The 12,792-nt window shown below is 36.1% G+C and overlaps 1 protein-coding gene across 1 annotated transcript; it reads left to right on the forward strand.

The window, feature by feature from the left end:
- Positions 1–8,547: 8,547 nt before the first annotated feature.
- On the forward strand, positions 8,548–9,944 carry LOC141286831 (melanocortin receptor 3-like). Its single transcript, XM_073818939.1, has one exon. It carries the CDS (start codon positions 8,548–8,550, stop codon positions 9,523–9,525), a length of 978 nt encoding a protein of 325 aa, XP_073675040.1. The 3' UTR covers positions 9,526–9,944.
- The last annotated feature ends 2,848 nt before the right edge of the window (positions 9,945–12,792 follow it).

Consider the following 12,792-nt stretch of genomic DNA (forward strand, 5'->3'; position numbering starts at 1 on the left):
GATGATATTGGTAGTGCTGTTGACTTAACGTGTTTCTTGAGATGTATAGTGTGATGCAGAATAATTATCGCAATATCAGTGTGATATATTTGTATTTTGGTTTCCACTTAGGTATAATACTAGGCTACATAGTTTTACCTTGACTACTTTTAGTTAGACTACTGGGCTATTATTTTTGATTTTGAAATTTTATTATACTCAGAACAGTCCCTGTGGCCTCTGATATTTTTTTCTGGTTTGCTTAACTATAGCTACACTGAAAAAAAAAACACACATTTTAAGGTAAAATATTGCTAGCTGTGGTTATCATGAATTTAAAATAGATAAATAGATGCTGACAGCATTTCAAACACTATTAGATGGTATTTTAGTGGCTGTATTTCATTCAACTATTAAAATTAGTACTAACCTACTTAACCAAATCTGTTTTGGCCCCTTAAAATGTACTGATAATAACTCTCATAACAGTGCAGGTGCTTTAAAACAACCACGTGATGAATCAAAGTTCATTACATTGACCTAAACCTAAACCGTGAATGATATTTGTATATTGTAAAAGCAGTGCAAATACAAAAAAGACAAATCAGTAACACACAAAGCTAAATGAATGCAGTAAACATTAACCAAACATCATAAAATGTAACATAAAACACCCTAATGTACATAAATAAAAAAAATACGAAGCAATATAACTACGAAATACTGGAATTCTGAGAACTAGCTCAGATTTTGTGAGCTTTAAGGTTTGATTGCATAAGGTTTTCACTTTGTGAGTTCTTTTCATTAATGATAAAAGCCATGGTGTAGAGAGGAAGAAGTTTGATTCATTTTTTCAGTGAATGAAACATGTATAAATCTTAATTTAATACTCGTTCCCTGGAAACACACACTGACCCAAACCTCTGTTACCGGGGCTCTCACGTCATTCTGATAATGGCTTCCAGAATACACACATTTTTTAATTTAGTCCACTTATATTCCTTGCAGGGTAAAATGGCATCCTGCCACCAGCACAAATAAACTGTCTGACCCTGTCATTTATAAAAGAAAATGCTTATTTCAGCTGACGCAGCTCCTGTTTGCAGCAGTTTTGCATAAAAAAGATTCAGATTTCCTGTGTGTCATGTGTTTCAAAGTCAGATGGGTTACAATGAACTAAATACACAATTGATTACTGATTTTCTCTGTTGCTACATAGATTATTGACTATAGGAGTATTTATTAGCTAAAAAGGTTGTCCTTCCCCTGGGAATACATCAGTAACCGTCTGGTGGAGTGTGCATGTTTTCGTTTAAACCCTAAATGATTAACTGCAAATTATCACTTTCAACATTGGTAAGAAGAATTGTTAGTTGAGCATTAGATCAGCATATTAGAATGATTTTTTTGAAAGATCAGCTGACACTGAAGACTAATGGATGCTGAAAATTCAGCTCTGCCATCACTTGAATAAACATCTTTCAAAATATATTAGAATATATTAATATATTTGAATAGAACAGTGCTTTTCACTTTTTAGGGAATCAACCTACAGATAGCTGATGTGTGCATAATAAGCTGAATTCTTTATTTTACATGAAAAAATAATCCGCTTCAAGGCTTTTTCACAAACATTCATATTTTTCATCCTTTATGATTCTGTTAAGATGACCAGCAATTGCAGAGTGAGTTCTCATCTCATTTATATCAGCTGAGCCTCAAAGCTTTGTCTCACTGTCTGTTTTTTTTTATTATTATTATTATTATATTGTATAGTCTCCTGGTATATGATTACTAAATGAATGATAAATGCTGTTTGGAATTATGAGAAATGTTTCTTTCCATATAGCGAAATCTTATTGCTTTAATCTAATATTGCATCCTCATCATTTGCCACCAAAACATAAGCAACAACAAACACACAGTTACATGACAGACAGTGCAAAACATTACAAAACAGCATATGTAAGCTGCACATGTGAGTATATCCATGAGACCTGCATGGACTAAATCTGAAAGTAAAAATAAATTTGAGTGCAAGAGAAAAAGAAACATTTTTCTTAGAAGCTCTTAGAAGTGAATATGTGCTGCAGAAAAACCTAGGTGAAGAGGATGTGCTGAATTTTCGATTATAGACCATCATAATCTTCTCTTATTAAGCTACAAAGACCCTTCTAGCAAGTATCATTTGTTTGATTAGGAATATAAAAAACCTGACAAGACAGCCAATGTGGAGAAAAACAGATGAGAAGAGGAGGAAAAATATGATTCCATTTCATGTTTGCGTCACTTTCTTCGAAAAACAATGACATTTTATTTAAATGTCACTGTCACAGCTCTCTTCATATTTACACAGATCGACATCTATTTTGCTCTAAAGGGCACATATGACAATTCTCTTTTACTCATGAGATATAAAAATAGGTCATATTTAAGATCAGGTTATGCATCCTCGGGCATTATTATGATATGTGGTCTGCAACTTTTATTACATTTGTTGTCTATTATTATCGTTAACTAAAACTAAAACCATGAAACATGAATTTGTTGTTGAAACATTAAAATAGCTAAAACTAAATACATTTGTATAAAAAACTATTGACTAAAATGACAAAACTTAAAACTAAAACTTACTAGAATTAAAATTAATATATAAAGGCAAAATGTAATTCAAAATATTAACAAACAAAAAAACTATTATTGTATATCAATAATACTAAAACAACACTGGTCTTTAAAATGAATGGTTAGAGTCTGGTGCTCAATTTTAATGACAAATTCACATTTGCCCCATGTACTGCACTTACACCCTCTAGTGGACAAATGATCAACACTGTCTGATCTCCCATAAGTGATATGTCCTTATTAAAATAAAACTGCTTGAGAAATTTGATCCAGATGGCTAAATTTAGTATGCAAGTATAAGGAAAAAACATCAGAACTATTGTACATTTCATTGTTGGATAGTTCATAACTATAACTGAATAAAGCACATGCACTGCTGCTTAAACGACTTAAATGTTTTTTTAAACAAAAGGTGATTTGTGTATGAACAATGTCTCAAGCGGCTTTAATTCACAAAGAACATTTAACAAAGTCTATCTGGATCTGTATTTTTGCAGGTTTTTGTGTGGGCACAGAGCAAGGGTCATGGAACTAACTAATAATGTGAAGAAACTGTTAAATACACCCACATATGTTTTAGACTTTATGTAAAAACTTTGTAAAGTCAATTTTTTAGGGTTTGAAATACCGTGGCACTGTATTAGCAAAAACACTCTGCAACACTCCATCATTTTATGTTTATTGACAAATACATTTTATACACTTACGAACATACAAGTGTACTTTTAGCCTAAATGTTTTATATTTAGTGAAGCGTTTTTAATTCTTGTAATATTAAATAGTGTTGTTGCTCACTGTAAAAAGTGAACAGTTGGATCAACTTAAAAAAATTACTTCAATTGGTAACACCTAAAAAATTTAAATTGATTGAACTAAGATTATTTAAGTGTGATTGACCACAACTTAATCAACTTAATTTTTTTAGGGGTTACCAATTGAAGTAATTTTTTGAGTTGATCCAACTGTTCACTTTTTACAGTGCTGTTTTATTACCCAGAGTAAATGTGATTAAAATGATGCAGACATTGCAGGTAAATAGCCACAGCTAATCTTCTTATGAAATGACGCGACAGCTGTCAGAGCGCGTTAATATTGTGAAATTATGTAATATGGGTAATGTCAGAAGGATCTTAGTGAAATCCGTCCTCTAGAAAATTATGCCTTTGACTGCAGAAATTATGCACAGTAATTCTCAATAGCTTTAACAGTGGAAGCGTGCATGTATGAAAACAAGGAAATTGGTCTCATTTGATGAAGCTATTCAGCTTTAAAAACACTCAATGAAAATAAGCCACAGGAATAGTTAACCTAAAAATAAATATGTCCTTAAACATACTCTTCATCAGGCCATCTAAAATGTAGATGAGTTAGTTACTTCATCTCAGATTTGGAGAAATTTGCAGTCGCTGGCATAAAATTTTGATTTTGAGTAATCCACTGTTTTGTAGAGGGGGGGTCAAAATTCAGCTTTTTTCAATACAATAAGCTTACAAAGTGGCCAGCATTTGGTTTTCAACCACTGAAAATGGCTTATATTTAACAATCTGGAAAATAAAGCCTCATTGAGGTCTCCATATCCCTGGGACTGAGCGATGTAGGGCCTTGAAAATGAAGATTCTGAAAGAACAGTTTATTAAGAACTAGAATCATATTTTGTTATTGTCAATACTGCTTGAGTAATAGGCACTCAAACTTTGAAAAAATAATATTTATGGCACTCAAACATGTATGTTCAATGCTGTTGTTTTGACAGACGGAAACAAGGTACACTCTTTAAAAATAAAGGTGCCTTAAAAGGCTCTTCACACCTATGCCAGAGAAGAACCATTTTTGGTTCCACAATCAGGGGCGCCGCTAAGGGGGGGAAAGTTAGGACAATTCTAAGGGCCCACGCATTTTAGGGGCCCCCAGAGACCTGCTTTGGTATGGTAGGGGGGGGCCCAACCTCATATTTTGTCATAGGGCCCAAAATTGCGAGCGGCGCCCCTGTCCACAATGAACCATTCAGTCAAAGGTTCTTTAAAGAACCATCTCTTTATTACCTTTTTAAAATCTGAAGAACCTTCTTTCGTCACAAAGAACCTTTGAAAGTTCTGAAAGATTCTTCAAATGTTCGGGGTTCTTTATGGAGCCATTTGGACAAAAAAGATTCTTCTATGGCATCGTGAAGCACCTTTATTTTTAAGAGTGTACATCTCTAGTTTCAACAATATTTGTTCTTCAGACATTCTTCTTTAAAAGAAAAGAAGCATCATATTTTTGCAAAATGGCCCATATTTGGTTTTTGATTACTGAAAATGTGTAATTTAAGGATTTACTCCTGGAGCCATATTGAAATTCCAATATCTCTGAAAATGAACCATACAGTGCCTTAAACATGAAGATGCTAAAAGGAAAGTTTGTTAAGACCCAATATCTTAAAGGGCATTAAGATATCTTTAATACTGCTGAGTTACAGGCATGCAAACTTTGGAGAAAAAACTTGAAAAGTGCTGTTCCACCATTTTTGAATGTCACTGTTGGCACATAATGCAACATATTGCTAAAGTCAGTAGATTTTACTAACAGACATACCAATCTCTGTGTAAAAATTACATTATGATGCTGCCATCGATCTGAAGTCATTTTTACTCTCTTGCAATTTGGTTCTGAATTTCAGGATGGAAATTGCCATTTTGACCCTTCTTTACAAAATAGTTACAAAAAAGATTTTGGCTTTCCTCAATATACATGTCTATCTTTCTTCAGAAAATAATATTAGCAAAATCAAAAATTGAGCCGGGTAAGTTTTTGAAATTTGGTTGGTTTGACACGGAATGACCCATTACATCTCTTGTTCATCAATGGATATAGTAAATGGGTGCTGTCAGAATGAGAGTCCAAACAGCTGATAAAAACATTACTTTACAAGATGTAATTGATGGACTAGGAGTGGGTTACTTAAGGATAATTATAATGTTTTTATGAGCTGTTGAAACTCTCCTTCTGACTGCACCCATTCACTGCACCATTGGTGAGCAAGTAATGTAATGCTAAATTTCTCCAAATCTGTTCTGATGAAGAAACTCATCTACATTTTGAAAAGCCTGAGGGCGAGGAAATTTTTCGGCAAATGTTCATTTTTGGGTGAACTGTTACTCTGAAGCTTCGTTATAATTCCAAAGTACCAGTTACAAAACCGAGTACATCTTTGGAGAGTGGGTATATTGTTATACAGTATGGCACTGTGGGCATAAGTAAAACCCCAAAGGAGCCCTGTGTATGAACTATTCCATATCCCCAGGAGACAAAAGCTTTACTGTGCGCCATATGAGTCAGAGAGAGGTGCAAGTCAAGGGGATTTGATTAAGACTTGAATAGACTCCTGAGCAAAGGTTATATTCTTCCCCACAGCTACAGCTAGTTCTGACAGGTATGCAATGATGAGCAGGAATTTACATTGGGCTGAGAATTACAGTATATGGCTTTTTCTTTGCTTTTAATGTCAAGGTGATTTTTGTCGCCTCTGTAGTTTCCAGCAATTCGTCCACCATTCAATAGCGAAACGGTATGAGAAACTGAAAGTAAAAGTCCAAGGTTTTCTGTGTACTCTGAAGCCTGCGGTTTCAAAACAAAATTATTATTAAAGGAAGAGCATGAAAACTCTGTGTGTGGAGGGGATTGTAAGAAACAAAGAGCGTCTAGGCATTTTTAAAGTGAAGATGGTGTTTACTGCATTGTGAGAAAATACTTTGGTCTTTTGGTCATCACTTATTCAGTGTATTTACAATGATATAATTTAAAAATGTTATTAATTATTAGGGTGTGCAACAAATGCTATCAGTGATTACATACTTAAATATACAAATTAGCTTAATTTACTTGAAAACAGTGTCTTAGATGTAATTTAATTTCTATATATAATTTTTACTATTATTATTATTGGGGTAAAATGTGACTTGGGAACCTCTTTGTTGGGTTGCATTGAAGGGGGCGAGCACTGAGATTAATTTTCGTTTGAATCTGAATTTGTATTCCACAGGCAATAGTGAACTTACTCCAGTGTGCACTATGTTGAAGTAAGTTTACTACAGAAATACAAAACTGTGTTTAAACACCAGCAGTATTCTTTAACCCTGACACTGTTGTACTCTTGGACTTCCAGTTAGTTACATATTCAGATGTTGTTGATGCTGGTATGTCCTTGATTTATCAAGTGGAAATGTACAAACAAAGAAAATGTCAAAAACGAATTCATATCTCATGGCCAAGCTCCACTTATGACTGTATCACTGTGTGTTGGTTTGATGGTCAGGTTTATTTATTCATTTCAATTTAACATGCTTCTTATCTCTTGTCGGCAATAAATTACGCTTAGATAAAATGATAAATTTAGTTCTTGTTTTTTTTTTTTTTTTTTTTTGCCGTTTCTTGAGAAGGCACCAAACGGAGTGGGATGTATTGATAAATGATTATCTGCTGGAGTGTGAACCGAGCATGATGTGAAACAGTCTGGTCTAGAACTTTTCACAAAGTCACTGAAGCAGGTGATGAGGTGTGAAAAAATCAATCAATATCCTGAGGGAATAGACTCATCACACAGACCCACACTAAAATCCTTTTCACATTTACACATACGCACACACACAGGAATAAACATGCTCAGACTCAATTATTCACTTCAAATAGACTAGTTTGTCTTGTGGTGTTTCATGCCTTGTAAAACGTTTCTCTTCTCAAGGTTTCACAATTAAAGAAAAAAAATGCTTATAAGTTACCCTTGATACTGTTGCATGGAATTAGAGTCTCAAGTGCAGAAAATGACTGTGCAGTTCTGCAAGGACATTTCTTTATCAAAACAAGCCTATGCAAAATAAAGTAATTACAAAATCACTTCACAAAATTATGTATTTTATTATTAACACTTTAACCCACTTTAATTATTAAACTGCAAAACAAGGTTTTAATGTAAAAGCATGAATATAAACTCTCCCAGTTTTTCCCCCCAAAATATTGAGGGAGTTAAAGGAATAGTTAACCCAAAAAATTTAAATTTGATTTGGAACAGATTTGAAGAAATTTAGCATAACCTCTCTTGCTCACCAATGGGTGGATAGATGCCATCAGAATTAGAGTCCAAACTGCTCATAAAAACAACCCAGGCTCATGAAAATACATGCCTCTATATACATCTAACACTTATTTACCTTACTGCAATTTTTCTACTGCACATTAGAAATACGTGCCTCTACACATTTCTGCAAAATGGAAAAAATTTACATATTGACGACGGATGTTATTGAACCTTGCTCGGTGTTTCGTACATGAACACTACATTTTTAAGATGCAGTGTCAAGTTAAAAAAAAATCAGGACTCTAGACACAGTACTTCACAACTTTCTTTAATCATTTCGTCAGCACAATGACATATAAAGATGACACATCTATGCCCCATAGTGTATGAGCATTAGAAGGTTCATATAAAATAAAATAAAAGCTAATAAAAACTTAAAGCAAGACAAATAGCTTTTGAAAATAAATAAATTACTAATTGGATCCCAGAAAGCACCTGCCTGTTGCCATGCACTATGAATGTGTGTGTTTGTGGGAGTACGTACCCACATCTTTCATTTAAAATCTTGAGCAAACACACAAAGAGCAGGCGGAGGCTGCATCTGCTGACGTACAGCCAGTGGCTGTGAGAGAGTCCGATTGCTCAGAGCCTCTGAATCACACAGCATCTCAGAAGCATCTCTAGCAAACAGAGGAGCAGCAGAGCATTTTTCCAGCCAACATCTGGAGAACTGCAACATCTGATTTGTTGACTACACCTGCAGCTTTCAGATTCCTTGATTGTTATTTATCCCATCATCTAAATCAGTTTTTTACTCTTTAATTTTTTTTCTTCATTCTTTTCTTCCATCCCTTATCTTCTTCCCCATCTCTTTATCTCCACAAATCCTGATGAACGACTCGTACCTGCAGTTTTCTAAAGGGCAGAAACCTGCAAACAGCACATCTTTGCCTCCAAATGGCAGCACGGTCGATCCTCCAGCAGGGGCGCTGTGCGAGCAGGTTCAGATCCAGGCGGAGGTTTTTCTCACCTTGGGTATTGTGAGTCTTCTGGAGAACATCCTGGTCATTTTGGCCGTGGTCAAAAACAAGAACCTCCACTCTCCGATGTATTTTTTCCTGTGCAGCCTGGCTGCCGCGGACATGCTGGTGAGTGTTTCGAACTCTTTGGAGACCATTGTCATTGCTGTACTAAACAGTCGCCTTTTAGTGGCTAGTGACCATTTTGTGCGTTTGATGGACAATGTGTTTGATTCAATGATCTGCATTTCTCTCGTGGCATCAATCTGCAACCTCTTGGCGATCGCCATCGACCGCTATGTCACGATTTTTTATGCCTTACGCTACCACAGCATAGTGACCGTACGCAGAGCACTAGTGGCCATTGCTGCGATCTGGTTGGTGTGCGTGGTTTGTGGGATCGTCTTCATCGTTTACTCTGAGAGCAAGACCGTGATTGTTTGTCTAATCACAATGTTCTTTGCCATGCTGGTGCTTATGGCCACTCTCTACGTGCACATGTTTCTTCTCGCCAGACTTCACGTCCAAAGAATTGCAGCATTACCCCCAGCAGCCGCTGGCAACCCGGCTCCACGTCAACGCAGTTGCATGAAGGGAGCCGTGACAATCTCCATCCTCCTCGGCGTGTTTGTGTGTTGCTGGGCGCCATTTTTCCTCCACCTCATTCTGCTGGTGTCCTGTCCGCACCATCCACTCTGCCTCTGCTACATGTCTCACTTCACCACGTATCTGGTCCTCATCATGTGCAACTCTGTGATTGACCCCCTCATCTACGCCTGTCGCAGTCTGGAAATGAGGAAGACCTTTAAGGAGATACTCTGCTGTTTTGGCTGTCAGCCTCCACTTTAGATGAACATCTTATTGAAAGGAATTGGCAAAGAAAAAGTTTACCTTGATGAAAGCTGCCAAAGCGTGGAGGACATAATGATGCTATATATCAAGATGTGGATAAGGACAAAAGCAGACACGTAGCATTCAGAAAAAATTGGACTGGAAATTTGTCGAGCACAATCAGCTCAGGTTCTGCAAGAAAATCGGAGAACTGGAGAGTGGATTGAATGTGACCTATCGCTTGCTGAAAGGGCAGATCAATTATCGTGTCTATTATGTGCATTCATTATGCAGCGGGGTCTGACAGTCTGAAACTGCACTGGAATTTAAACAGTTTTAGGATTTAACAAAATATAGAACAAAAATTTCCTATTCTCATGATGTTTCTCAAATGTACCTGTGGGAACTTTTTCGCAAGGCACAAAATGCGTACCAATAAGTACATATCACTGCGGTTTCCAACAGAAATCAACACTAGAGGCGGTAAAACAGCAAGCGCTTGTAATCGTTTTTGTGCACAAAACCGGGTGTAACAAGCTTGCTCGGTAACTTAACTGCCACGGAATTGGTCTTAGGATGTGGAATCCTTGGGTACGAATCATGTGAAAAAATCACGATGAAAGAGCTAAAAGATGAGAGATTGAAATACAAGCTAAAATGGCATGCTTGTGATTGCGTTTTTACGTCACATTGCTTTTGTTCATACTATCGGGTAGGTTTAGGTGTAGTGCAGATGGTACGTTATTTTAAAATGTCACAGCAAGTTAGAGTTATAGCGCCACTCAACAGACATTTGAAGTCAGAACTGTGGTGACATGTACAAAACCAGCGTCACATAAAACGTACCATATGTTTGTTCATCTGTTCCGGGAAAAAAAACAAACACTCTTTCAGCGCCACTCAGTGGACATTTCAAGTCAGAACTGCGGTGACACGTACAAAACCAGCGTCACAAACATATATTCATCTGTTCTAGGGAAAAAAACCAAACACTCTTTTAGCGCCACTCAGTGGACATGTCACAAAACAGACATGCCGCTACATGTTTCGCGTCTGTTATAACGCCACTCAATGGACAATTCAAGTCAAAACTGCAGTGACTCGTACAAAACCAGCGTCACAAACATATGTTCATCTGTTCTGGGGGAAAAACAAACACTCTATTAGTACCACTCAGTGGACATTTCACATTGAATATGTCACAAAACATACGTGCTGCTACGTGTTTCATGTCTGTTATAGCACCACTGAACGGACATTTCAAGTCAGAACTGCTAACATGTACAAAAGCAACATCACATAAAATGTACCATATGTACGTTCATCTGTTCTGGGGAAAAAAACTGAACACTTTTTTAGCTCCACTCAGTGGACATTTCACATTGAATGTGTCACGAACATTAATGCCACTGTGTTTCTCATCTGTTATAGCGACACGCAAAGGACATTTCAAGTCAGAACTGCGGTGACACATACAAAACCAATGTTACATAAAACATACCATATGTTCGTTCATCTGTTCAGGGGGGAAAAACACTCTTTTAGCGCCACTCAGTGGACATTTCACATATGCCACAAATATGTCAAAAATGCACATGGTGCTACGTGTTTCATGTCTTGCAAAAAGTTTTCACAGGTACATTTTTATCATGAGATCAGGTTGACAAAAAGACAGTATGATAACATTAATATGAAATATTTGAAATTCTGCATTATTTTTAGGTAACAATTAAAAAAGTTAATTAGTGACACTGATTGCTTGATTGTTTTTTTCAATGAAGCCTATACAATCTTATGGCACTTTGTAACTGCTTTATGACACAAAAGAGATACATTTTATTATGAAATTGGATTAAGCATATGCACTTTGGATCATCTCAATTGATGTTGGATCACATGATCAACAAATTCATGCAGTTCATGCAGATGAAGTGTTTATTACCAAATAATAAAGTTGATTTTGAAAATCATCAAATTTTCATTTTATGAAAAGGTGAAAATTAGTGAAATGTGGCTTCTAGTCTCATCCGCGTCCAGCTATTTGTAGCTCTATTGCAAATTGGTGTGTCTTACCATGTCATCTTAATGTATTATCTTAATAATGAACACACTGGTTTGTAGTGCAAACAGTTCTACAGTTTACAGCATGTTGTTATTCTTCTCATTATTTCTCGAAAGCGGCTTATGAAGTGGAAGTCTCGCTCATAGGAGTACTTCTGCAATGAGAAATAAGGTGAATAAAAAAATGTGAAAAATGTGTATATAGTATATTTTAGGTATCTGTGACAGTGTTCCATTTTGGTGTGTAAATGCCTCTGTTCAAAGCTGCTAAAGTGAAATCTTACTAACAGTCAGTGGTAACTTGCTTGTTAACATCAAAAACGTCTATCTGTCTTTTTGAGTTGTCTCAGCCTTACTTCTGCAGTCAGCATATGAGGATTATTTAGCTGTCAAAGTCTCAAATTTCCACAATTTTGCCTTTTAGTGGTGGAATGTAAGTGAGGTCTCGCCAATTTTTTGTCAGAGACTTAAGACGGCAACACCCAACTAAACATGTCAGTTCCAACACCAAATATCCCTCATATCTGAGGTTTTTGCCTTTTATTCAGAAGTGTAAAAGAGAGAGGTGGACAACATCAAAGTCCACAAACTAGAAGTCAAACTCAGGTCGCCCAAAGCACAACCTCACTGTGTGTCAGAGCACTACCTACATATTAGCTCTGATTATTTATCCCTCTTATTCCAGCATCATAGTTTAGCTTTTTTATGGGTGCCTAGTGGTTAAAGTTAGATATTCTGCTTTTTTAGCTGACTTGAGTCTCACTGCAATGTATTTAGATTTGTGCTTGCCACTTTATGAACACTTGAAGCGCATGAGCTTATCACTTGACTTGTATCTGTGGCCACAAACTCCAATATCTGCAAAAAAATTTAAATAAAATGTTAGCTTAATCTTGGCATATGTTCTCTGTTTCTTCATGCATGAATGCCAGTTTGTGTCTCTATAAAAATATTTTTGTGTGTGGATCTGTGTGATCTTTTCAGATCAGATTGAAATCCTCTCCCTTCTCATTCTCACCACAAATGCTTTTGAGTGGCATTCTGTTATCAGCATTTAACTTTAAACTGCAAGGTTAAGTCTTAGTACAAAGAACTCCATGTACTTATCACTTCTGAGTTGCTCAAAGATGAACTATAAAATAAAAAAGTGGTCAAAGTCCTTTCATAATGATCCGTTAATGGTTACCTGTATGAATGCAGCATACAGTAGAATTCATAAAACAT

Source organism: Garra rufa, chromosome 15, assembly GCF_049309525.1.
Source record: "Garra rufa chromosome 15, GarRuf1.0, whole genome shotgun sequence".
NCBI classification, from domain to species: domain Eukaryota; kingdom Metazoa; phylum Chordata; class Actinopteri; order Cypriniformes; family Cyprinidae; genus Garra; species Garra rufa.

Bases quoted from the DNA above. Each gene is read 5' to 3' on its own strand.
- LOC141286831 (XM_073818939.1), top strand. From the start codon at position 8,548: ATGAACGACTCGTACCTGCAGTTTTCTAAAGGGCAGAAACCTGCAAAC.